The 24,825-nt window shown below is 36.2% G+C and overlaps 1 protein-coding gene across 1 annotated transcript; it reads right to left on the reverse strand.

Moving 5' to 3' along the window:
• Positions 1 to 4,118: 4,118 nt before the first annotated feature.
• Positions 4,119 to 24,825, reverse strand: LOC142643789 (uncharacterized). Its single transcript, XM_075818503.1, has 4 exons — positions 24,137 to 24,825; positions 16,217 to 16,288; positions 4,777 to 6,774; positions 4,119 to 4,627 (listed from the first exon to the last, which is right to left on the reverse strand). The coding sequence occupies exons 1-4, from the start codon at positions 24,687 to 24,689 to the stop codon at positions 4,272 to 4,274; spliced, it is 2,979 nt and encodes a 992-aa protein (XP_075674618.1). The 5' UTR covers positions 24,690 to 24,825; the 3' UTR covers positions 4,119 to 4,271.

Consider the following 24,825-nt stretch of genomic DNA (forward strand, 5'->3'; position numbering starts at 1 on the left):
TTTGAAGCAGTAGAAAGTTTTTGCTGTAAGTTTATCTACGGGGATTGTAGAGTTTAGAGACAAAATTTATATACTAGATTTGAAACTTCTCTTTACTATAGTGAATTGCTTTTCGGAAAAGTTTTCCCCCAGGTTTTTTACTGTGAAACTAGTTGTTTCATTAGTTTTCCTAGGTCATCATATCTTGTCTTATTTACTTTTCCGCTGTGCATGATATTGACATGATATTGATGTTTGTTTATTTTAACAAGTTTTATTCTTAATAAATCTAATTAACAACTTGGGTTTAAAACTTGTTAATTATATTAATCGAGATTTATATTTTCCCATTAAGTGGTATCAGAGCGAGTTCACTCTGATTGGATTAATTTCCTGAGTGTGACCCTTGACCCCCATTGTCATGGATTGTGGACAATCTCTTTTGATTCCTCCTTTATTTGATGGCACTAATTATGCGTACTGGAAATTTCATATTAAAGTTTTTTTTACAGGATCTAGGTAAACAGATATGACAAGATGTTGAAGTTGGCTGGATTAAGCCAAAGGAAGCATTAGTGAATTGGGATGAAGCAATAATCAAAGCGGCAAATTTCAACAGTAAAGCATTGAATGCTTTGTTTTATGGGGTGACCAATGAGGAATCCAAGAAAATATCATCCATGGAAGTTGCTAAGGAAGCATTGACAATTCTTGAGACCACCTATGAAGATACCAAGGTAGTAAAGACTGTGAAGCTTCAAAGACTCACTAGTAGTTTTGAAGAAACAATGATGGAGGAGGATGAGACCTTTGATGAGTTCTATGCTAAACTCAAGGATACTGTGAACTCTACCTTAAATCTTGGAGAATCTATTGCTGAATCCAAAATTGTTAGGAAAATCCTTACATCCCTACCTGAAAGATTCAATGCCAAGATCACTACCATTGAAGAAGTGAAGGACATTGATTAACTTCATTTGACTGAGCTTGTAGGGAACCTTCAAACCTATGAGATGTGATTAGGTTTAATGGGAAAAGGTGGAAAGAATAAAAACTTAGCTCTTAAGGGAATAGAGGAAGAGACTGATGACTCTAAAGATGAAGATGAAAGTGAAGATGAAGATAATGATGAGGATGAGGATCTAACTTTCATAGCTAATGAAATTATCAAGCTTCTTCAATTTAGGAAAAATGATACGGACAAACCTCCTAGGAAATCTAAATCCTCTAGGAACGGTAAGAATGAGAAACTCCTTATCCAGTGCCATGAGTGCAAATGTTTTGGTCATATGAGGATAGAGTACCCAAACTACCTTATGAAGGAAAAGACCAAGAAGTCAAAAGATAAATGGTTGGTTGCTACCTGGAGTGATACTGAGAATGACTATTCTGATGAGTATGTGGATGAATGTGGTCACTTTATGGCTTTTGTTGCCACAACCGATAAGGTGATTATGGAGAGTGCTAGTGATAGTGAGGATTCTTCTGATGATCTATTGTTGATGCTACATATTTTGAGGGTTTGTATATGAAATTTTCGGCAGTGAAGAAATCTAAAGGGCTGAAGGGGAAATGAGCAGTGAAGAAAATAAAATGAAATGAGGGTGAGGCAGGTAGGCTAACAGAACTTATGACATGGTGCTCAGTATGGGTCCCACAAAAAGTACAAAAAATTGAGTTATGAGAGGTTGGAAACAGTGTGCCAAACGTGCCACCTTTAGGGAGTTGGGGTATTTTAAGTGATAAGTGATGAGTGATGAGTGATGAAAATTGAGTGATGAATGATGAGTGAGGACTTTTTTAAAACCAAACAACCCCTAAACTTCTATAGTACTAAGTTCTACTTATGGCCCAATTCTTTTTTTTTTAATTGATAATTACTATAATTAGAAGGAGAATTCAAATCTCAATTCTATTTGTAAAGGAGAACATGTAATGTTACTAAATTATGAATCCTGAAAAAGTTCATATATTCTACAAGAAGTTAAAAATGAAAAAATAAAATAAAGGGCAAATTACAACTTACCCACTTGTAGTTTAGTTGAAATTTAAGTTACCTATCTGTGGTTTAAAATTTGACATTTTATCCACCTGAGATTAGCTTAGTTAGGTCTTCTTAACCCAACTTCGTTAAAAACAGGGCTAAATATGCAATATTGCTCCACTTTTATGTCTCTCTTCTCAAAAGAAAAAAAAATAAAAATATATATATATATATATATATATATACACACACACACACAAATACAAGATCAAATAAGTTAAAAAAGAATCCAGCAAATCACTTGCATCATGAGATAAAAACCACAAGTAGGCAACTTAAATTTTGATCAAACTTTAGGTGGGTAAAGTGTTAAATTTTATATTATAGGTAGGCAACTTAAATTTCAAAAAAACCAAAAGTAAGTCAATTGTAATTTGCGCTAAAATAAAATAAAATCACTACAACTCAAACAAAAGTTAAAAAAAAAAAATTTAATTGGCCATTCAAATGATTTTTCTCATGAACCTGTTGGTGTTAATTTATAGATTTTTATTTTAAAAAAGTAAAATAAATTATTAACAAACAAAGGGTGGGGGGGAGGAGAATCCTTCCCTGTCTAGAAACAGAGGCAACAGGTCGGTTTTGGGTGGGTTTTTTGATGCCCGAACTCGACTTGCGGGTCCCCCCCCCCTCCAGTTGCCTAAACCTAACTCATTTAATACATGGTTTTTTTTAAAACCCCAAACCCGCCCCATCAGGCTCCTGCAAGCCCTGTCTAGCCACTTCTGGGCCTAATCTAAAGTCATGGCCCAATTTGACCTAATATGTTTTTCTTTAAAAAAAACAAAAAAATCGATTTACAACCAGAAATCACAACCACAGAAGCAGAAACACAAATCACAAATCCAAACATAAACAAAAATACAAACCAATTTTATTTATTTATTTATTTTTGCTCTTCTTTGTTAATACAGAATTTTCACTAATGAAAAAAAACAAAAATCACAAACCCAAACATAAACAGAAACACAAATTAGCTTCTTCTTTTTTGGCTCTTCTTTCTTAATACATATTTTTCACTCATATATACATATATATATATATATATATATATATATATATAAAATAAAAAAAAAAAACACACACACACACACACAAAAATCACAAACTGAAACACAACCCCGTCCTCTGATCATCTCATCCCTCTCCAATCTAACAATCCCGTGCTTCTCCATGACAAATAGCAACCACCACGTGATGAGAGTGAGGGTAAGGGCAGGTCAGTGAGTGAATGAGAGTGAGGGTGACTGGGTGAGGGGCGGCTGAGAGAAAACGAGAGTGAGAGTGAGAAAGGCAAGGGGTGGCAAGGCTAAGAGAGGCCATGGGGTTGAACGAAGCTGTGAGGGGAGTGTGAGGCTGAATGAGGCCATAGGGCTATAAGGCAGAGTGAAGTCGTGAAGGGAGCATTTGAGGGCAAGAGAGAGTGGCTGGCGATGAGAGCTTGAGAGAGAGAGAGAGAGAGAGAGAGAGAGAGAGCAGCTGAGAGGTGAGGGTTAGGTTTAGAAAATGAAATTTGAAATTAAATAGAGTATTTATACTATGATTTTAATTTTTTTTAATATTATATATGTAAACAGGTTGGGTTCGGGTTAGGTGTGCATAAAACCTAGACCCGACCCAACCCCGCTTTGGGTTTGATTTTTAAAATCCAAACTCAACCCTATTGTTTAGCGGGTTGGGTCGAATCAAGTACCCGCGGGTTGGGTTATATTTGCCATCCCTACTGTCTAGCACAATAAGAGGGATATTGGACATTGTACTAGATCCCACAAAGTTACGTCTAGAAGCACAAGAAGCTAAAGGGTGAGCTAGCACATTGGCCTCAAGAAAAACAAACAAAAGCAAAACAAACCAAGAAATAAGAGAAGATAAAATATATCTAATATCGTCTACTTAATCTAGCAATAAAGTTTCTCTCATAAGTTGGATGATGGATTTTTAATCTACTGTACTTGTTTTTGATAAATAACGAACACCATCTTGTTGTTTTTCCATTGTGATTTAACATGCTAAATTTGAGTTGACTCTTTTGTAGCTAACTTTGAGTGATTGCATTGTCTACCATCATTACTATGTAAATTAATGCCTAAATATATAAGACAATCCTACATCCATCATCATTACTATGCTCATACATTGCTTTGAGCTACTTTATTCCAACAAGTTTTTTTGAGGGAGTAGCATAACTTACAAAATATAGTTAGCAAAAAGCACAAACAAAGAAAAACTATTGAAAAATTTCTTGTTGTCAATCTTCTTCAACATCATTTAGAAGCTTTGATTTGATATTTTTGAGTGTTGTTATGACATCTCTCATGTTTATCCTTTCTTCAGGTGCCTCTGTTGAACAATCCATAGCTAATTGCATAATGGACAACATACAATCTAGCTTAGCATTAAAATGCTCTTCACCTCTCTTTAGCAAATTAGCATCTATAACTGTAATTACTGAATGGGGTAGTGATTGTTTTACCCAACATTTTAGGTTCATTTCTCCAGTAAACATTTCATCTGTGGGATTCTTTCTTGTGAATGTTTCCATCAATAAAATTCCATAACTATACACGTCTCCGCGTGTAGAAATGGTCCCTTGTGATCCATACTCTACAAGGTTGAAAAAATTTATTGTCAAAAAGTATACAATAATTTTACTTGATGCTAAAAAGAAATATGCTTCATATTTTTTTTTGTGGCAATTTTGTGTGTGTGTGTGTGTGTAAACATAAAATTGAATTACAAAGTAGCAACATCACCTGGTGCCATATAACCAATAGTGGCCAATGTCATGGTTTGGGTCATTGAGTCTTCATCTCCTAAGAATTTTGAAATGCCGAAGTCACTTACATGTGCAACCATATCTTTGTTTAGAAGAATATTGCTAGGCTTCAAATCACAATGAACAACGGGTAAAGGACAACCATGATGGAGATACTCCAATGATGATGCAACATTTATCATCATGTTCAATCTTTCTCGCATATCCAAGAAGTGGTTAGGAGAATACAACCACTTTTTAAGGCTCCCCTTAGGCATGTACTCTAGTACCAAAGCTTTAAAATTAGTACTACTACAGCTACCAATGATTTTCACAAGATTCTGGTGGTGAATTCTACGCAATACATCACATTCAATTTCAAAGGTCTTAAATCCTCCTTCTATTTTCAAATTAAAAACCTTTACTGCAACACGTGTGTCATCTGAAAGTGTCCCTTTGTACACTGAGCTAAGATTCCCTTTCCCAACTAAGTTACTTTCACTAAATCCATCTGTTGCTCGTTCAAGTTCTAGGTGTGTTATTCTTCTCCATGTTGCTGGAGGTAACAGATCTTCTTCACCTTTTTGTTTTACTTGTTTCTTTTGGGATCTCATCAAAAAAAATATGAGGATTGATCCAAGTATTGTTGCTATCATTGCTGGTAAAATGTATCTTACTACAACTGTAAAGGCTGTCTTTGATTGTCCAACATTACTTTTTTGGCAGGGTGGAACTTGCAATTTAGGTGGACCGCATAATGCTTCATTTCCCATGAATGATTGAGCTGAGAATTGAGCAATAACACTCTCATATGGAATTTCACCTTGTAATCTATTGAAGGACACATTGAAATATTTGAGGCATTTGAGTTCCATTAAAGACTTGGGAATTTCTCCAGACAAGTTGTTATCAGATAGATCCAAGTGTTCTATGCTTATCAACTTATCAAATGATTGAGGAATAGGACCCTGGAATTTGTTATGTGCTAAGGAAAGGTTTACCAAAGACTCTAGGCCACTAATAGTAGGGATGTCACCTGATAGTAGATTCCATGATAGGTCTATATTTGTTACATGCTCCAAATTTCCGACCTCTAATGGTAGATGACCACTTAAAGAATTTGAGGACATGTTTATTTGCAGTATATCTTTAAGACTCCAAAAAGATGAGGGTATGGAAGTCAACTTGTTGGAATCCAAGTACAACTTTTGAAGTTTAGAAAGACCTCCCCAACATGTTGGTATTGGTCCAAACAAATCATTATGATTTAAAAATAATTCTGCCAAGTTTCTTAAAAGACAAATACCATTTGGGATGAATCCTTGCAATCTATTGTGTTGAAGATACAAACCTTGGAGCTTTCTCATTCCTCCAACTGTAGTTGGAATAGGTCCAACCAATTCATTGTCTTGTAAGTGTAAGGCCATCAAGTTGCTTAAATTAGCAATCCCTGTTGGAATGGTGCCTTTTATGTTGCAATTAAACATTACAAATTCTTCAAGAGAAGTGGAGAAATTTCCCATGGAAATTGGAAGGGTGCCATTCAATGGATTATCTGCTAGCACTATAGTTGTCAAATTTTTGCAGTTTGCCAAAGATGAAAGAAAACTTAATTCTAGAGTTGACGAATCTCTAGTCAAATAATTGTTGACTAAGTTGAGTCTTTCTAGATGCCGTAAATTTCCCAGAGTATTAGGAATAGAGCCAGAGAAATAGTTTGCACCCAATTCAAGTTCAGTGAGCATAGAAGCATTTGAGATAGAACTAGGGATTATTCCCTCTAGTTCATTACCCCATAGGTAAAGTACCTTAAGATTTGGAAGCCAATTGCCTATACTCGATGGAAGATGACCTGAGAGTTGGTTCATGTATAGACTAATGACTTCAATCCTTGAGCAATTGAAGATTGCATTTGGAATGATACCAGTTAAGCTGTTATTGGCTAAAGTTACTTCCATTAGATTTCTAAGATTCCCATTCTCGAGGGGCACTTCACCTGCCACAATATGTCAAACAAATTGAATCCTTGTTGACTGAAAAAAAAAATCATAACTTTTGGATTTACTTTAAAACATAGCAATTTACGAATAAGTGACTTTAACAGGTTCAAAAAAATAAAAATTAAGGGTATGTCTTGTAATATAGAAAGATACAAATCAGTTTAGGCTTGTTAAGCCTTTATTCAATTCGTTTGTCCAAGCTTGTTCAACACTAGTATTCTTGTTCATAGGAATCACCATAAATAAACATATTAATTTGTAAGAAATTTATAGTGATTAGTGAGACATGTGATGATGTAATATAGAGCATTTGCTCTTTACAAAAAAAAGAAAAAAAGAAAAAAGAAAAAAAGACAAAGGTGATGAACATAGAAATTGTTACTTTTCTAATATCTGTGGTCTTTATTAAAACCCATTGTAGCTTGTGTACACACAATCCACCATACTTATTCTGCAATCTTGGTTTTACTATACTTTTATTTATTTTTCTTTCTTTAACAAAACAGAACGTCTCATGTACATGACCTACAGATCCTACAAATGAAACTCACTTTTATGTCAAAAGAGAGCATAATATAACAAATACATAATTTTAGGTTTTAAAGATTTAGGCTTAAATGTTTAGAATCATATTTTTATTGTGTTGGTAAACCGAGAACAAAACATGTCTAGTCTAGATGTTAGACAATGCTTAAAAGTATTGGTTTCAAGGTTCAAGTCCAACTGATTGTAAACAAAGGAAGTGAGTTTCTGCCTTGCTCGACCAATCGAGAAATTAGGCTAGACCGATCAAAAAATTCGCAGGAACAACAATTCTGCAGATTTTTAAATCAAGCCCAAACTCGCAAAAATGTTTAGGGTTTCATTCCAACTTCTTTACATGTAAAAGGGAAACCCTAGCTATGTTTTTCAGACTTATGGAAGATTTGTGTGTTACTCTTTGTGAGATTTTAGAGGTTTTGTACCTTCTAACTACACAAGAATCTACTAGAGCAAGATCTACAATCAAGTGTTGGTAAAACATAGTTGCTACATCAAGATCATTATTGATGGTGATATGAAACCTTTGAGTGGGATCTCAAAGTCACAAGCAAGAGTGTTTATGTTGGTGTAAATCCAAGAAGAGAAGGAGTCTGTGAAATTGGAGTTTGCATGTGGTTGTGTGAGTAAGTTACTACGTGAGATAGCAATAGATTTAGGGTTAAATCTGGTTGTAAAAACTTCAATTCTCTTATAATGGATTTACTTTACCTTGAGGATAGCTAGGCCAAATCCTCCCTAGGTTTTTACCTTAAGACAATTTGTTTCATTGATTTTCCTAGGTCATCATACCGGTGTTATTTACTTTTCCGCTTTTGTGCATGATATGATATATGCTTGTTTAACCTAGATTTGAATAATAAACCTAATAATCAACTTAGTTAATTAATTATGTTAAATAATCTAGTTTAAGGGGTCTAAACGAACAAACAAGTAGTATTAGAATGAGTTAGGTCTTGTTTATAGGTTTCTTAACCTAGAGCTGATCCTTGACCCTTGCTGTCATGGATTCTTTGTCTCATTTCTTGAAAGTAACTAAGATGAGAATTAAATCTGTTTCTTCTTGGACTATATGGCTTTTTAAATGTGCTAATCCTATCTTTGAATATCTACGTATAACTACTTCTTGCAAAAATTATGTTTGTTATATTGTTTTAACTGCCTTAAAGGCACGTGATACTTGTCTTTGGTATTTGGATAGTGGTTGTTTCAGGCACATGATAGGTAATAAAGCTTTGTTTAAGAATCTTTTTGATGTAAAGATTGGTACTGTCACCTTTGGAGATGGAAGCAAGTCAGTTGTCTGAGGTATTGGAACAATAGACATTCTAAGACTGCCCGTGTTTAAAGATGTGTGGTTCGTGGATGGGCTAAAGGCGAACCTACTAAGTATCAGTCAAATCTATGATAATGGGCTGAATGTGTTTTTCACTAAGTATGAATGTGAGATACTTCATGATTCAGTTAATTGCATATGTGTCAGAATAAGAACAGCTGATAATAGTTACGGTATAACACCAAGCATAAATCATAAGTGTTTTAGTGTAAAAATTAATCAAGTGGATTTGTGATATCAACAGCTAGGACATGCAAGTCATAAGCAAATAGAAAAAATCTCCAAGTGTGAGGCAGTTCTTGGGCTACCAACGTTTGAAAAGTTAGAGAAAAATATCTATGGACTATGTCAGATTGGCAAACAAGTGAAAGCTAGGCATCCATCAATCAATGAAGTTTAGATTTCTAGACGCTTAGAGTTGCTGCATATAGATCGTATGGATCTTGCTAGAGTTTAAAGCTTAAGTGGAATCAAGTACGTCCTTGTTGTGGTAGATGATTTTACAAGATATACTTGGGTGGTTCTTCTTAAAGATAAGTCTGAAACTGCTGACAAGATGATTCATCTGTGCAAGAAGTTGCAAGTAGAGAAGAATATTCTGTTTGCTTGGATCAAAAGTGATCATGGAAGAGAGTTTGAGAACTCTAAACTCATATCTTTTTGCAATGATCAAGGAACAAAGCAAGAATTCTTTGCACCCAAGACACCTCAGCAGAATAGGGTTGTGGAAAGAAAGAATAAAGTAATTCAAGAGATGGCTAGGGTCATGCTAAATAACAAAAGCATGCCAAAATCTTTCTAGGGAGAAGCTATAAACACTGCATGTCATACCTTGAATAGAGTGTACTTTCGTCCTAATACTAAGAAGGCCCCATATGAACTCGAGAAAGGGAAGAAACTAGTGGTGAAATATTTCAGAGTTTTTGGTAGTGGTTGTTACATCATTCGAGATTGAGAGAATCTGGAAAAGTTTGATGCAAAAAGTGATAAAGGGTTCTTTCTTGGATATTCTACCTCAAGTAGAGCATACAAAGTACAATCTCAAAACTAAAACTGTGATGGAATCTGCTAATGTGGTGATAAATGATGAACAATGTGTTGAAACTTTTGCTGAAGAGGCTCAAAGTGTTCAAGAGAGATCTATAGAGGTTGAAGATACTCTTCCTAAGGAGTATGTTAAAAAGTCTACCGATGAAGAACTATTGATTCTGAATGATATTGTTTCAGAACCAACAATCCCGGTCAAAGAAACTCCACATGAACAGGATGAGTCAAGTACACCATCTGGGCAAAAGAGTATAACAACTTCTTTGGTGAAAGGTCCATCTACTAGAGTCAAACTTAATCACCCTTCCACCAATATCTTGGGAAGTTTAAATGATAATATGAGACTGAGATCTAAAGCATTGAATGTCATTACACATTCACGTTATCTTTCTTAAGTGGAACCTAAGAAAGTTGATGAAGTTTTGCAAAATGCTGATTGGATTAACTCAATGCATGAAGAACTCCATCAATTTGTTTGAAATGATATGTGGGAACTGGTTCCAAAATCCGATGGAGTCAATGTAATTGGCACTAAATGGATCTTCAAAAACAAGTCTAATGAGCATGGAACAGTCATAAGAAATAAATTAAGACTTGTTGCACAAGGATACACTCAAGTAGAAGGAGTTGACTTTGATGAGGTATTTGCACCTATAGCTAGACTTGACTCTATCTATATACTTTTAGCCATTGCTTGTCACTTGAATTTTAAGCTGTATCAAATGGATGTCAAAAGTGCTTTCTTGAATGGGATGTTGCTAGAAGAAGTGTATGTAGAAGAGTCCAAAGGATTTGTTGATCCTCATAGGCATGATGATGTCTACAAACTAAAAAGGGCATTGTATGGTCTTAAACAAGCCCTCGAGCTTGGTATGATAGACTGACCTCTTATCTCAAAGGAAATGGATTCAAGAGAGGAAATGTTGATACTACTCTCTTCATTTGAAAGGATAAGAATCATTTTGTTGTATCTCAAGTCTATGTTGATGACATTATTTTTGGCTCTACTAATGATTTTCTTGCTAATCTTTTGTAGATTAAATGAAGAAAATGTTTGAGATGAGCATGGTAGGTGAACTTACCTACTTTTTGGGACTGCAAATAAAGCAAATGGACACGAGAATATACATTAACCAAGCAAAATATGCTAAAAAGCTTGTCAAGAGATTAGGACTCGAAAAGGTTGCATATGCTAGAACACCAATGGTTACCAATACCAAACTTGGAAATGATCCATCAGGTCAGTCTGTTGATATCACTTTATATAGAAGTATGATTGGTAGTTTGTTATATTTGACTGCTAGTTGACTTGATATAACTTTCAGTGTTGGTGTATGAGCTAGATTTCAATCTAATCCAAAAGAATCACATCTCAATGTTGTAAAGGGAATAATCAAATATGTTAGTGGTACTTGTGATTTTGGGTTGTTTTATAGCAAAGAGTCAAATGTCTCTCTTGCTAGATATTCTGATGCAAATTGGGCTAGTAATACTGATGACAGAAAAAGCACCACTGGAGGGTGTTTTTATGTGAGAACCAATCTTATTGCTTGGATGAGCAAAAACCAAAATTCGGTATCTCTGTCAACTGTAGAAGCAGAATATATTGCAGTTGGACGTTGTTGTTCACAACTTCTTTAGATGAAGAAGCTTTTAGGTGATTATAGTCTATCACAGGAAATTATGGTTGTCTACTATGATAATTCTAGTGCTATTGATATCTCAAAGAATTCAGTACAACATTCTAAGACTAAACATATAGATATTAGATATCACTTCATTAGGGATCTTGTTGAAAAAGAGATTGTTGCTCTTAAGTACATTCCTACTGAGCATTAGAATGCTGACATCTTCACCAAACCACTTGATAGAAGTAAGTTTAAGTCTCTTCGTCAAGTGATTGGTGTGATCACATGTCCCTAGTCACCTATGAGTTTCATGGTCTTTATGTTAATTCTTTCTATCTCTTGTGAGCAAAATTGCTTTTCTTTAGGATTTGCATTTACATAACATTCATACATTGCATTCTAGGTTTGAGTTTGTTGTTTTTCAGTTTTTTTTTTTTATGTATAAAAAATAGGAAATTAAACAAAAAGAAGGTTTCTGTATTATACATCTTCAAGATGTGTTATTGAGGTTGGCCTATGAAATTTACATTTCATGACTATGTACCTTGTTTAACTTTAATGAGTTTTTTTTTTTTCCCCTGTACTTTGCTAGTTTGTGCTATGTAGTGTTTATATTTTGTGAATTGTTTATGGTTTTTAATCACATTCTCTTGATTTTGAAGTCACATTCTTTTGATTGTAAGGACTAAAAAATCTTAAGAGAAGGGCATAAATAACCATCTTACCACTATTACTCGTCAATCATGAATACTTGTGTGCAAATTATAAAAGTTGTGCTCGGTAAAATGTAGCATTTGCACAGCAAAATACTTAAGGTGTTACTATACAATAGATAAAAGAAGCAAAAAGCAAAATGAAAAACAAAGAAAAATATGCTTCAAAAGAAAAAGCAAAAGCAAAATTAAAAAAAAAAAAATTGCATGGTTACAAGTGTGTTTTTTAGGAGATGTGAGAGTTATATGATGTAACTCTTTAGGTGATAGTCACTTTCAAACTTATATGATGAATAATGTAGAAAGTGTGCTTATTTTCTATTTACATTTCACCTTGTGAGTATCTCATACACTTACTAGTTGCACACACCACAAGTAAATCTTTGTTAAACTCTGTACATGTGATTGTGTGTTAAGTTTTATGGCCTTCCAAAATTAAATTTCTCGATGTGTTTAATGCATTTTGGGAGAGTGAGGAAAGAATAGATTGAAGAAATTTGTTTAAGTTTGACTTTTTCTTAGAAAAGTTTGGATTTGTAAAACATTTGAAATCATGAACATACATCTTATATCATACAAACAGATTTTCAAATAATTCCACATAAATTGTTTTCTAGAATTTTCAAAATTTCTATTTCTTCAGGATTCGACCGATCGAGTTTATTTTTCGACCGATAGAAAAGTGAAGAGGAAAATTCAAATTTTAAGCTTGAAGTCTCGGGCTTCCTCGATTCCTTCTTGATCAGTCGAGCCTATTTCTATGTACATTTCGATTACTTCTCAATTCCTCTCAATTGATCGGATTTTTTTTTTAACATATAGGAATTGGATCAGACTTTTTAAAACTACTCTGTCTTTTCACTCTGATTCCTCTCATGATCCCTTCTCATAATTTTTTTTTTTTGTCGTTTTTCTTGGTCAAAGGTTCAAAGGTTTTCTTCAAACTCTTAAAGTAAGACACTTTTGCCCTTTCTTTTTCATGAAATTGCATGATTTCATGCATCTTTAATGCATTTTCTTAGGGATTTTTGTACTTTTAGAAATTTGGGGTTTTTGATGTTTTTGGGCATTTTGATCACAACTAAATCATGGGTTTTTCTTCATGCATCATTTAAACATAATTTCCACACTTTAGTTTCAAAATTTTCATGGTTTGTAAATTTTTTTTTTTTTTTGTTTTGAAATTAGGGTTCTTAAGTTCTTAAGAGATTTGGGGATTTTGTGAAATTGGGTAAAATTGGTTAAGGATGACTCGTGTTATTGATAGATTGAGTGATTATAACATGATTACTTGTTATGTTGTTTAATTGATCAAAATGAAGTTTTTTTTTTTTTTTTTTTAAATTAGGTTTTTCAAAGTTGGGGATTTTAAAAAGTTCTTAATATTCTTGGAAAATTTTCAACTTTGTGATGAAATTAGACTGTATTAGAGCATGCATCATATGATTTCTAATGTCATGCATAATATAGTTTTTCAAAATTGCATGTTATCTTGTTTCTAACGCTTCTTAATGCAGTCTGCCCTTGGTATTGTTGTGTTGTTTTTATTTTTGTATTTAGTCATGGCTCCTAAGGTTGGTAGGAAGTTTAAGACTAGAGCAAATAGGAACCCTGGTGCATCCTTTTCTAGTTTAGCCTTAGTTTATATAGATAGGTTTTTGTCTAACAAATGCGAGGAGATTTATGAGACCTTGACTAAATATAGGTCCATATAGGGTGAAAAGGAAATTGTTTTGAGTGAGTTGGATCCCTCCATTAGTAGAAACTTTGTGTCTAGCAACTGGGTGTCTTTGTGTGAGGTGTCTGATCCTTCTCCTGCAACTTTGATTATAGAGTTTTACTCTAATCTGTCTGTTTATTCTGAAGTCACAGGTGGTCATTACTTGTCTTCTTGGATCCGTGGTCAAGAGTTTACCATCACAAAACAAATTGTTTCTGAAGTTCTAGGAGTGCCCTTAGTTTAAAAATCCATATACCTATACACTGAGTTTCCTTCTGTTGATGACATTATATTACTTCTTTGTGGTAGACCTGTTTTTTGGGGTACTGAACCAAGAATCAATTCTTGTGAATTCACTGAGCTTAATTCTTCATATTTAAGGATTTCTTGTTATAACATCTATCCGATTTCACATGTTCATACTGTTCTCATAGATAGATATACTTTTCTTTATGCTCTTGTTACTAATGGTTTTATGTGTTTTCCCTCACTGTTTATTCAAACCATTGTTGATATTTCTAAGAGTAAAGAGCAAAGGTAAAAAATTGTTCTTTTCCATGTACATTTATAGGATTTTGAGGTTTTTAGGGTTGTCTGAGTTTCCACCCTTAGAATTAGTTCACATCACCTCCCCCATTGAAGCCACCTTTCTTAGATAGCAATAGACACAGATGAAGAGTGCTGAGCCAAGCATTGGGACGTCAAAGAGATCATAAGGAGAAGCTTCTACTATAGCTACTACCTTTGGTACTATGCTTGCTGCTGAGGAGACTTTTGTGGATCCAACTACAGATGTGGATCATTTTGGTCGTGCTGACGATGCAAACCCTATAGTTGCCCCTCCTCTCTCACTCTGTGCCATGATGAAGTCTTTCATGACTACTCAGACAACTCATGGACAACTTCTAGATGAGTTGTTAACAGAGGTCGCTTCCTTGAGAATAGATTTTGTGGATTAAAGGAGTGCTTTTCCACCTCGTCCACCCTTTAATGACTGATGTTGCCTTTAGCAATTTGTAACAAAAAGGGGGAGTTGGTTTAGGATTTTTTTCTTCTTGGGGGGGGGGGGTAGAGTTTTAAAAAAAAAAAAAACTATTTAGGGGGAGTTTGATGTATTTTTTTTCTTTCTTTATTTTCTTTGGTTTTGATGTTTATATTTCATTGTTTATATTTGCTTAGTGTTTATTTACTTGATTCACAAACTTTGATGTGCTTATTGATTATTATAGTTCTTGATGATGAGGTTATTCATTACTGATGTGTTTATTGTCTCTTTATATGTTTTGTGAATTAAAGTTTAGATTTTTACTTAGATTATGGTACTTGTATTTTCCACACATGCGTTTATGGTTTGTTTTCAACAGCTACTGTCTATACTAGCAACTAATAGTTAGTAGTTGTGTAAGAATTTTATTAGGCCAATATCTTGTAATTGGGCTGGTATTTAATTTAAGCATTACATTTTGTATGTGTGTTTTGTCACGGATTACCAAAGGGAGAAATTGTTAGGTTCTAAAGATTTAGGGTTAAATGTTTAGAATCATATTTATATTTTGTTGGCAAACCGAGAACAAAACATGTCTAGTCTAGGTGTTAGGCAATGCTTAAAAGTGTTGGTTTCAAGGTTCAAGTCTAGCTGATTGTAGAAAAAGGAAGTGAGTTTCTACCTTGATTGATTGATCGAGAAATTAGGCTTGACCAATCGAAAATCACAGGAACATAAATTCTATAGATTTTTAAATTAGACCCAAGCCAGCAAAAATGTTTAGGGTTTCATTCCAACTTCTCTATATATAAAAAGGAAACCCTAGCTACATTCTTCAAAGAAGACTTGTATGTCACTCTTTGTGAGATCTAAAAGGTTTTGTACCTTCTAAATACATAAGAATCTACCGAAGCAAGATCTACAATTAAGTGCTGGTAGAACATAGTTGCTGCATCAAGATCATTACTAATAGTAATTTAAAACCTTTAAGTGGAATCTCAAAGTCAGAAGCAAGGGTGCTTGTGTTGGTGTAAATCCAAGAAGAGAAGGAGTCTGTGGATTCAGAGCTTGCACGTAGTCGTGTCAGTAAGTTACTACATGAGATAGCAATAGATTTAGGGGTTAAATCTGAGTATAAAAACTTCAATTCTCTTATAGTAGATTTACTTTTCCTTGAGGATAGTTAGGTCAAATCCTCCCTAGGTTTTTACCTTGAGATGGTTTATTTAATTGGTTTTCCTAGGTCATCATATCGTGGTGTTATTTACTTTTCCGCTTTTGTGCATGATATGATATATGCTTGTTTAACCTAAATCTTAATAATAAACCTAATAATCAACTTGGTTAATTAATTAAGTTAAAAAATCTAGTTTAAGGGGTCTAAATGAACAAACACACAAAATAATTTAGCTTAATGGAAGTTGGAGCAGAGGGAAGTAGTATTTAAATTATAGTGGTTATCATGGTACCTGTAAAATTGTTATCATCCAAGTGAATTATCTCCAGGGAAGTGCAATTTCCCAAACTTCTTGGTATCCTTCCTACAAAATTTCAAAATATATCATACAAGTGATCAAGAGCTAGTAGACTTAGTTTGACTAGTGATAGATTATGAGATTTTATTTAGAAACTAAAACAATTAATTTTATCCCATGAAAAAAAATGCTATGTTTATAACATTTTCACAACAAATTATATGTGGTGGGTTGTTATGAGTTGGAAAAAAAGTAATTAAAGTTGTAAATTCAAATTAGAACTAATAATAACCTGCCACTTATGATTTGTTGTAAAAATGTTGCAAAAATATTGGGGACATAGTATTCATCTAAAAAAATGGACTGTTGAAATTTATGAATGTGTCCTAAAATCCCATAAAAGAAAAGAAAAGAAAGAAAGAAATGATCCCCTTGATGCATTCATTCCCCAAAGCCCATATATCTACCCTTCCCATATATCTACCCTTCCTTAAGGAAGATACCCATTTTAAGTGGAAATCTCAGTGAACTTTAAGAGAAGTACTTTCACCACTAATCCTAAATAAAGTTGTTATTAGTGGGCAAAAAATCATATATAATTTTAGTTTGCTTTTGTTTTTAATGGTATATTATATTGAGAAGAAAGGGACTATAAGAGGCAACTTGAACCCAATTCATCTCCATGGGGTAGGAGGAACCCAGCCTAGGATGAAGGAAATGAGCTCAGCCTTGAGAGACAAATCCAAGGTCGTCCGAGCAACAAGATTATTATCAAGAAAGTTCAAAGATGATTTATACTATCAATCACGGATGGGCTCTTGATATCACGATTGGGAATGTTAGAAAATGCCAAAAATCAATGGATTACTAATTTTTTTTAAAAATATTCACGTTTGAAGTTTTTGTATTATTAATCACAGACCTGCATGATGCACTAAAAAATTTGACAAATTGTTTTTTTTGTTAAGTGAAAAATAAAATAGTAGATATGATTATAAGTGTTAGTTCCAAACTCTTCTTAAAATGATGTGATTATTTTTAACAAAATATAGTTAATACAATATATTTGATTTTCTAAATTAAGTTGTCTATATTTTTTATTTGAAAGTGTTTTGTGCGCTCCCAAATATGACTATTAGGCCTAAAATCTATTTGGGCTCACAATCTACTTGTATTGTGGACTTTCGGATTTTCTACAATGGGTGGTTCTATGTTTGGCAGGCCATGCGCCCAAATCCCCTTTGTTCTCAAGATCACTCTCCCCCATTTTTCCCAAGATGATCACTTCCTTTCCTTAGTATCCACTCTCCAGAATTGCCGGCCTCCTCCAATGAATCTCCCTTGCTTATTTATAGTCAAAGTTAGTGGGATTTCCATGATTATTTCTCTGGTCAATGGAAGGAGAGGTCCAATATTGTTTCTTCTAAGTGGGTGCTTAATTGCGAGTGGGAGAAGGTGATAGTGGCATTGGAACTAGCTCCACCGTTAGATTTGTTGCCTGGCAGAGGCAGTTCCTAAGCAATGGAAGGGAGGTCCAATACCATTACTCGTAAGTGGATGTTTGGTGGTGAGTAGGAGAAGGTAACAGTGGCATTGGAACTAACTCCACTAGTGGATTTGATGCCCGGCAGAGGTATTCCCTAGGTGATGCCGTGCACTCCAAGTTCTACCTGCCCGGGGGACATATTTATCAGAAGTGGTGAGGCTTCACCTTTTTCGGTCACGCCATGAAATGATTCCATCCCTAGGCTTCTGGCTTTTGATAAGCATAAAAACTTGCCTGGAATGAGCCAGTCAGTCTGATTAGTGTTTGGTCCTTACATGGGTTATTACCTCCGTGGGCCTCTAAGTAAATGGGCTTGATTCATGCTATGCTTCTGGCGATGAATCAAGGATCTCGATCAAGTCATGATGATGGTTTCCCATGGACAACGAACACCCTTTACACGCGGCTAGGGCAATCATCGTAGTAGATTTCTTGAAAGTGGTGCCGTGTCAGGTTGTCACATCAGTAATTAAAATTTGATGGTTGGTGAACCGTTCGACAGTTTGCGAACCATTTGACGGTTCGTAAATTGTGCCCACGAGTGTGGAGTTGTTACCCAAAACAAATTTAGAAGGGTTTTCCTGCTCCTCGCCCCATTAAATGCCTCAAGCCCTATAAATAGCCCATTGTGGGCTCCCATTTCACTCTTTGTGTTCCTTTCATTCTCAATCTTCTCTTTGCCGAGCATTCTTCTTCTGCGCATACACACTCCTCCAGTTTCTCACTCTCTAAAGCCCAAAGTAAGTTCTTTCTATCTTTCTCTTTTCAATTCTTTTTTGTTTCATACTTTAGGAATGGGGTTTTCTCATCTTCTCGCTCTTGGGGCTACCTTGGCTAGTTTTAGAGAAACCTTTGGTGTCCCAGGGGATGTTGACATTGCGTACTGCCAAGAAGGCGATAGTGCTCTCGCGAGGGCTGTTGACCCGAATGCAGTGTTTCTTCCATTGATGTCTATACTAGAGGGTGGGGTTAGATTTCCTATAGACCCCCTTATCATAAGAACCCTGGGGTTCTGTGGTCTGTGTCCTAACCAGTTTCCCCCTAACTTTTATAAAATTGTTAGCTGTGTCAGCCGACTGAATCAGATATTCGGGCTACAACTGAACCATCACGACATCAATTTCATGTACAAATTGTGCGGTAATTTTACAAGTGACTATTATCTAAAGACTAGAGATATGTGGGTCTGGCTTATCTCTTGTCTGCCCGATTCCAATAGAAACTCGGCTGGAGAGTTTGTATGGGTGCGTGGCAACTGGCACACCGGTGAGCTACTTTGCCCACTTTTGCCACACGAAGTTAGTTGGTACCGAGAATCTCCACAATTCTGGTTTTGCGTCGTACTTTGTGTATTTAACTGATCGGTTTTTTTCTTGGGCTTGTTGTAGAATCGAAAAGGTTTTTGCTGGACTCCCAAGTTATACACGCGCGAGATCTCAATTTTGTTCTTAGGTCGGAGATTTTCGTGCACGACAATGGGCAACTTAGGGCACCTCATTTGATCCTTGGCGTTAACCCAATGTACACCACTTGGCAAAACTTCAACCAAGCACTTTTGGTAGACAGTTTGCTCCTGTCATTCATAGATGTCTGACACAGAAAATTCCTTCCTCTCGCACTTACTATTGGCGAAGCTCGATACCTTGGCCCCCGTTATACCACCGTAGATGACATTGCGCCTGTAAGGGACGAGTCTGCCGAGCGTGTGTCCCAAAATCGAAAGAGACACGAAGCCATCGAATAGCCAGAAAACCCTGCCCTAATAGCCGGGGAAGAAGCTGCCAAACTAGTGGGTACTTCGGGCACTAAATCCGACCACGTGGAAAAAATGGTGAAGCATAGGGAGATGACCCTTGCTTGGTTTATATCCGGTGCCAAACATGTGGCTCAACCTCAATTCCCCCAAGGGACGGGTCAGGCTCTTCCCGTTGGTGAGACCAGAAAGAGGAAATGAGTTGTCGAGAAGAACACTCCCGTCCCAGGTGACGCCCTACCGAAGACCCTGCCCCAAGCAAGGGGCGGGCCTAGGATCCAGGAGACGCCAACTGTTACTCCACCAGCGGCTCAGGTTGGGACCAAGGTGGCGTCTTCTTCTTAAACCGAGGCTGGCTGGCAGCACACTTTCCTGTTGGGTGATAAGCCTTTACTGGCAACCGCCAGCATTCGGCTATAGGACAAGGGCGAAGAGGGGCGAGTAGCTCAAAGTTTGGTGCAAGGCCTTTGCTGCCGGAGGATGTTCACTATTTTTCGAACGGCGACAAGGAGACGTTTCCTAGACGACTACAATGGCATACCATTGCGGTAATTTCCTATTCCCTTTATTGCGTATGTTGTAACAGGTCGCTTTCTTCCCAGTTTCATCATTTTGTTACTGTTCTATTTTCAGGCCGCGCAGTTGACTGGCGTTATGGACGGGAGGTTGAAGGATGCAGTTTAGGCCGTTGAGCGGGAGAAGGCGCTGAAGGCCGTTGCTGAGGTTACTACCAGGGAGAAGGGGGAGGCTGCCGTGGTATCGGAAAGGAAAGTAATAGATGCCGAGATAGCCCGACAAGTCGTCGAGGGCAAGCTAACCGTTATGGAGACGAAGCTAGGCGAGACAAAGCTCAAGCTAGCAACGGTAGATAGCTTGAATTTAGCCTAAGCTGATCAAATTGTTGACTTAAAAGGATCCCTCAAAGCCTGTGAGGATAAGTGGTACAACGCAGGCTTCTTAGAGGCTGAATGCTTTGTGGAATCGATCATCCACCAAGCTTGGTAACATGGATTCGGGGAAGGATGGTTAGCTACTCTTTAAGCAATGGGAGTAGTTGAGGACTCCTTATTGTGGAATCCAACGCAGATCCCCTATGCGGCCCCTTCCCCTCCTGTTCAGAGTCGAGCTGATGCCACGGATGAGGAAACTCCAAGTATGAGGGATTGTACGAGACATTGATGCTCATGTGGAAACAGTTGACCCGGAGGATACAAGCAACGTCCATACCGGAGCTGAAGCTGCTCAAGGTCAGACCCCTTTAGTAGCTCAGCCGGCCAAAGATGGATCTATGCAACCTGGCCCCCCCCCCCCCCACCAAATTCTTCTGACCCTGTCGTATGATGATTCAATCCCTTTTTTCTTCTTTCTCCTCTTTTTTTTTTTTTTTACTGGCTTTGTGTCTGGTAAGCCTGGATCGCTGGGCTGTGGCGATAGAACAATTTCTTTATCGTTTGGATGGTTTTAATTGGTATTTTTGGGACATAAATTTGTGTGTTTTATTCCTGTTTTTAAATTCATCCATGCTTGTTTGAGAACTGCCCACTTTGTATATGATTGGGGTTAACCTAATCATCATACCTTTCTTTTTCACTCACGGTGGCTAGGACCAACTTTTCTACCCTTAGGATCTTTTGGCTTAGGTTTCATTGCTTGGTACAGAAGGTCGAACCTAGGATAGGTTTCTGTTCTTAGAGAACGATAGCTTAAGGTTTCCACCTGCTCAGTCATAGGAATCAAATCGAGGACAGGTTTCTATCCTTAGAAAATGATGTCTTAAGGTTTCCACCTGCTCGGTGACAGGAATCAAACCGAGGGCAGGTTTATGTCCTTAGAAAATGATAGCTTAAGGTTTCCACATGCTCAGTCATAGGAATCGAACCGAGGACATGTTTCTGTCCTAAGAAAATGATGTCTTAAGGTTTCCACCTGCTTGATAATAGGAATCGAACCGAGGGCAGACTTCTGTCCTTAGAAAATGATGTCTTAAGGTTTCCACCTGCTCGGTGATAAGAATCGAATCGAGGGCAGGTTTCTGTCCTTAGAAGACAATGTCTTAAGGTTTCCACCTGTTTAGTGATAGGAATCGAACCGAGGACAGGCTTCCGTCCTTAGCATGAATGAGTTGCCCTTGCCCTCGCACTTGCGATTCTCTCCATATTTCTTGACCGGCAATAATAACTTAATAGTAATAGGGTTAAATGCACCTGCATGAATAAATACTGTCATATGAATACATAATAATGCAAAATTACATCAAGTTTACATCTTTGGAGAGCAACCGATCAATGATAAAACTTTTTTAAGTTGTGAACATTCCATGGCCGGCGAAGCGGTTGTTCCTCCAAATCCTCTAAGTAGTGGGATTGCCATGATCATTTCTTTGGTCAGTGGAAGGAGAGGTCCAATATTGTTTCTTCTAAGTGGGTGCTTAATTGCGAGTGGGAGAAGGTGATAGTGGCATTGGAACTAGCTCCACTGTTAGATCTGTTGCCCGACAGAGGCATTCCCTAGGTAACGGAAGGGAGGTCCAATACCATTACTCATAAGTGGATGTTTGGTGGTGAGTAGGAGAAGGTAACAATGGCATTGGAACTAGCTCCACCAGTGGATTTGATGCTCGGCAGAGATATTCCCTAAGTGATGCCGTGCACTCCGAGTTCTACCTACTCGGGGGACATATCCATTGGAAGTGGTGAGGCTTCACCTTTGTCGGTCACGCTGTGAATGATTCCATCCCTAGGCTTCGGGCTTTTGATGAGCATAAAAACTTGCTTGGAATGAGCCAGTTGGTCTGATTAATGTCTGGTCCTTACACGGGTTATTACCTCTGTGGGCCTCTGAGTAAATGGGCTTAAAGGAGGGTGACCCCGTACATATTTAAATTTTGTATTTTTTATATTCAAGGAAACATAATGCATTTTTTATTCAATTATTATATAAAGTGAAATATTTTATAAATAATGAAATATGTGATTCGAATTTTTTTCTAGTGCTCCTTAAAAATTGTTCATTTTCTATATGTCTTAAATGGCTTAAAAATGAAGCAGATATAAATAAATGGACCGAAGTGGATCAAATAAACTAAAGTAGACCACAAAGGACTAAAATGGACTAAATTGGACCGAAATGGATTGAAATAAGTGGATCAAATCGACTAAAATGTTACGCTAGTGTAGCTCAATAGAAGTGTAACAATAATAATTGATATGCTTCAGTTTTTATATATTATATAGATGTAAAAAAGATGATTTTATAGATCAAAAGTAAATAACGGTTTTTTTTTTTTTTTTGGGGGAAAAAGTAAGTAACAGTTGATTGAAATGAAATTTGGCTTACCTTTTCACAAATCTTAATATGAGAAAAGAAGTAATCCAATAGTATTCTTTTCAAAATATTAATTCAATAAAAAAAAGTTATTAGATAGCGTGACATTGTTTAAAGGCACACAATATGTAACTTGATTAAATAGAAAAATCACTTTCCTATAGTTTCTTCTCATTACTTTCTCATCTCTTTACTTTCTATTACATCAAATGCATTGCAAACCATTTATGCTTGTCTTATAAAAAAATTAAGGAAAATAAAATAAATTCTACAACCTTTTTATTTGTTTAAGAGGAAATTTTGTAAAACCTCCATCGGTAGTACAACAATCAACTAGGAACTAGACCTTAAAAAAACCAAGTTAGTATTTGGAATCTCCCCTACCCTCCCTCTTTGGACCCAAAATTCATTATTAAAAAAAAAATTAAATTTTTTTAAGTCCTCTAAAATAAGAACATAAAGAAAATTACCAAAAGTTGTACTTTTAACAGAGATATCTATAGTTTAAAACCTCTCACCTCTCACTAATAAATAATAATAAAAAAAATTTTAAAAAAAAACTACAAAGCTGAAGGAAAACATTGTTGCGAAACAAGCACAAACAAACTCATTCTTGAAGAAGCATTTGGAAGTTGCTATTTCTGATTTATTTGTTTCTCCAATAAACAGGTAAAAGGATGATAGTGCTTTTTCCATCCTTACTTTTCTCTATTCCGTGGACCACATGGACAGAGACAGGAGGTGGGTGGGGGTAGTGCACTAGCAATGAGTACTGAGTAGTGACTGAATTATTTTCAGGCATAGGTTATAGGAGAGAGACAACAATAATTTAGTACTCACTAGTGCACAAATAGTGTTTTTTTTTTGTGTGCACTAATAGTGTGTTTCACAATGTGTCTCACTCTCACATAATTAAAAAAAAAAAATCCTTTGTAGTGTGTTTCATAATCATGTGAGATTCTTTTTTAGTTATGAATATATAGATTAATGTGTTGCTAAACCCTTTAGCTTGAACCTCTCTCCCTCTAAACCTTCAAAGCATTTTGTGTATAAAGGGTTTTTATTTTATTTTTTTTGGGGGAGGGGGGGGGGGGGGGGGGTGAACCGTGTGATATTTACACGCTATGAAAAGAATTACAAGATACTGGGCTTATAACCGTATGATATTTACACGCTATTAAAGGAATTATACATATACCCAACTCAGAGAAAAATATCAAAATGACAAACATTAATTAAAATAAAATAATTTAAGATAAAAAGTTGTTGAAGACAGTGGAGGGCATCCAACCTGAAAGATTGTTTTCGCTGAGATGAAGTACTTTCAGTGACGATAAGTTGCCTAGAGATTCTGGAATACTACCTTCAAAACTGTTCGCATAAGCATACAGCACTTGAAGCTTAGAGAAGAATCCGAACCATGATGGTAACACTCCAGAAAAGGAGTTCAATCCAAAGCTGACAACTTCCAAGTGACCCAAATAAGCCAACTCGTTGGGCAGAGAGCCATGAAAATTGTTGTTTCTGAAGGATAAATGGGAGAGGAATGATAAGTTTCCCACTTGTGGAGCAATGGTTCCTGTAAGACCCATGTGAGAAAGGTTCAAGGCAGTGACTCTAAGGTGTTTGGCACCGCAAGTGATCCCTATCCAGTTGCAAACAGAGGCAGAGGAAGACCAATTGCTTGCCAAGATTTTGTAAGGGTCATCAGTGATATGGGCTTTGAGAGCAAGGAGAGCTGATTGGTCTGTGGTGATGTTGGTTTTTACTGTCACAGATATGCTAGCCATAAAATAGTGCATCAGCAACAACACAAAAAGTGAGAAAAAGGCAGGAATCTCCATGAGTTTCTATCTGTAACTAGCTTGAGATGTGAGGCTAGCTATTGTACCAAACAAGTGTGGTTGAAAGATGTTAATTTATACAAAATTACAAATGGAGAAATCAGCTTTTGTTGAGTTACATAGAAAAAGAAGATGA

The sequence above is a fragment of the Castanea sativa genome, chromosome 7 (genome assembly GCF_040712315.1).
Source record: "Castanea sativa cultivar Marrone di Chiusa Pesio chromosome 7, ASM4071231v1".
NCBI lineage: Eukaryota > Viridiplantae > Streptophyta > Magnoliopsida > Fagales > Fagaceae > Castanea > Castanea sativa.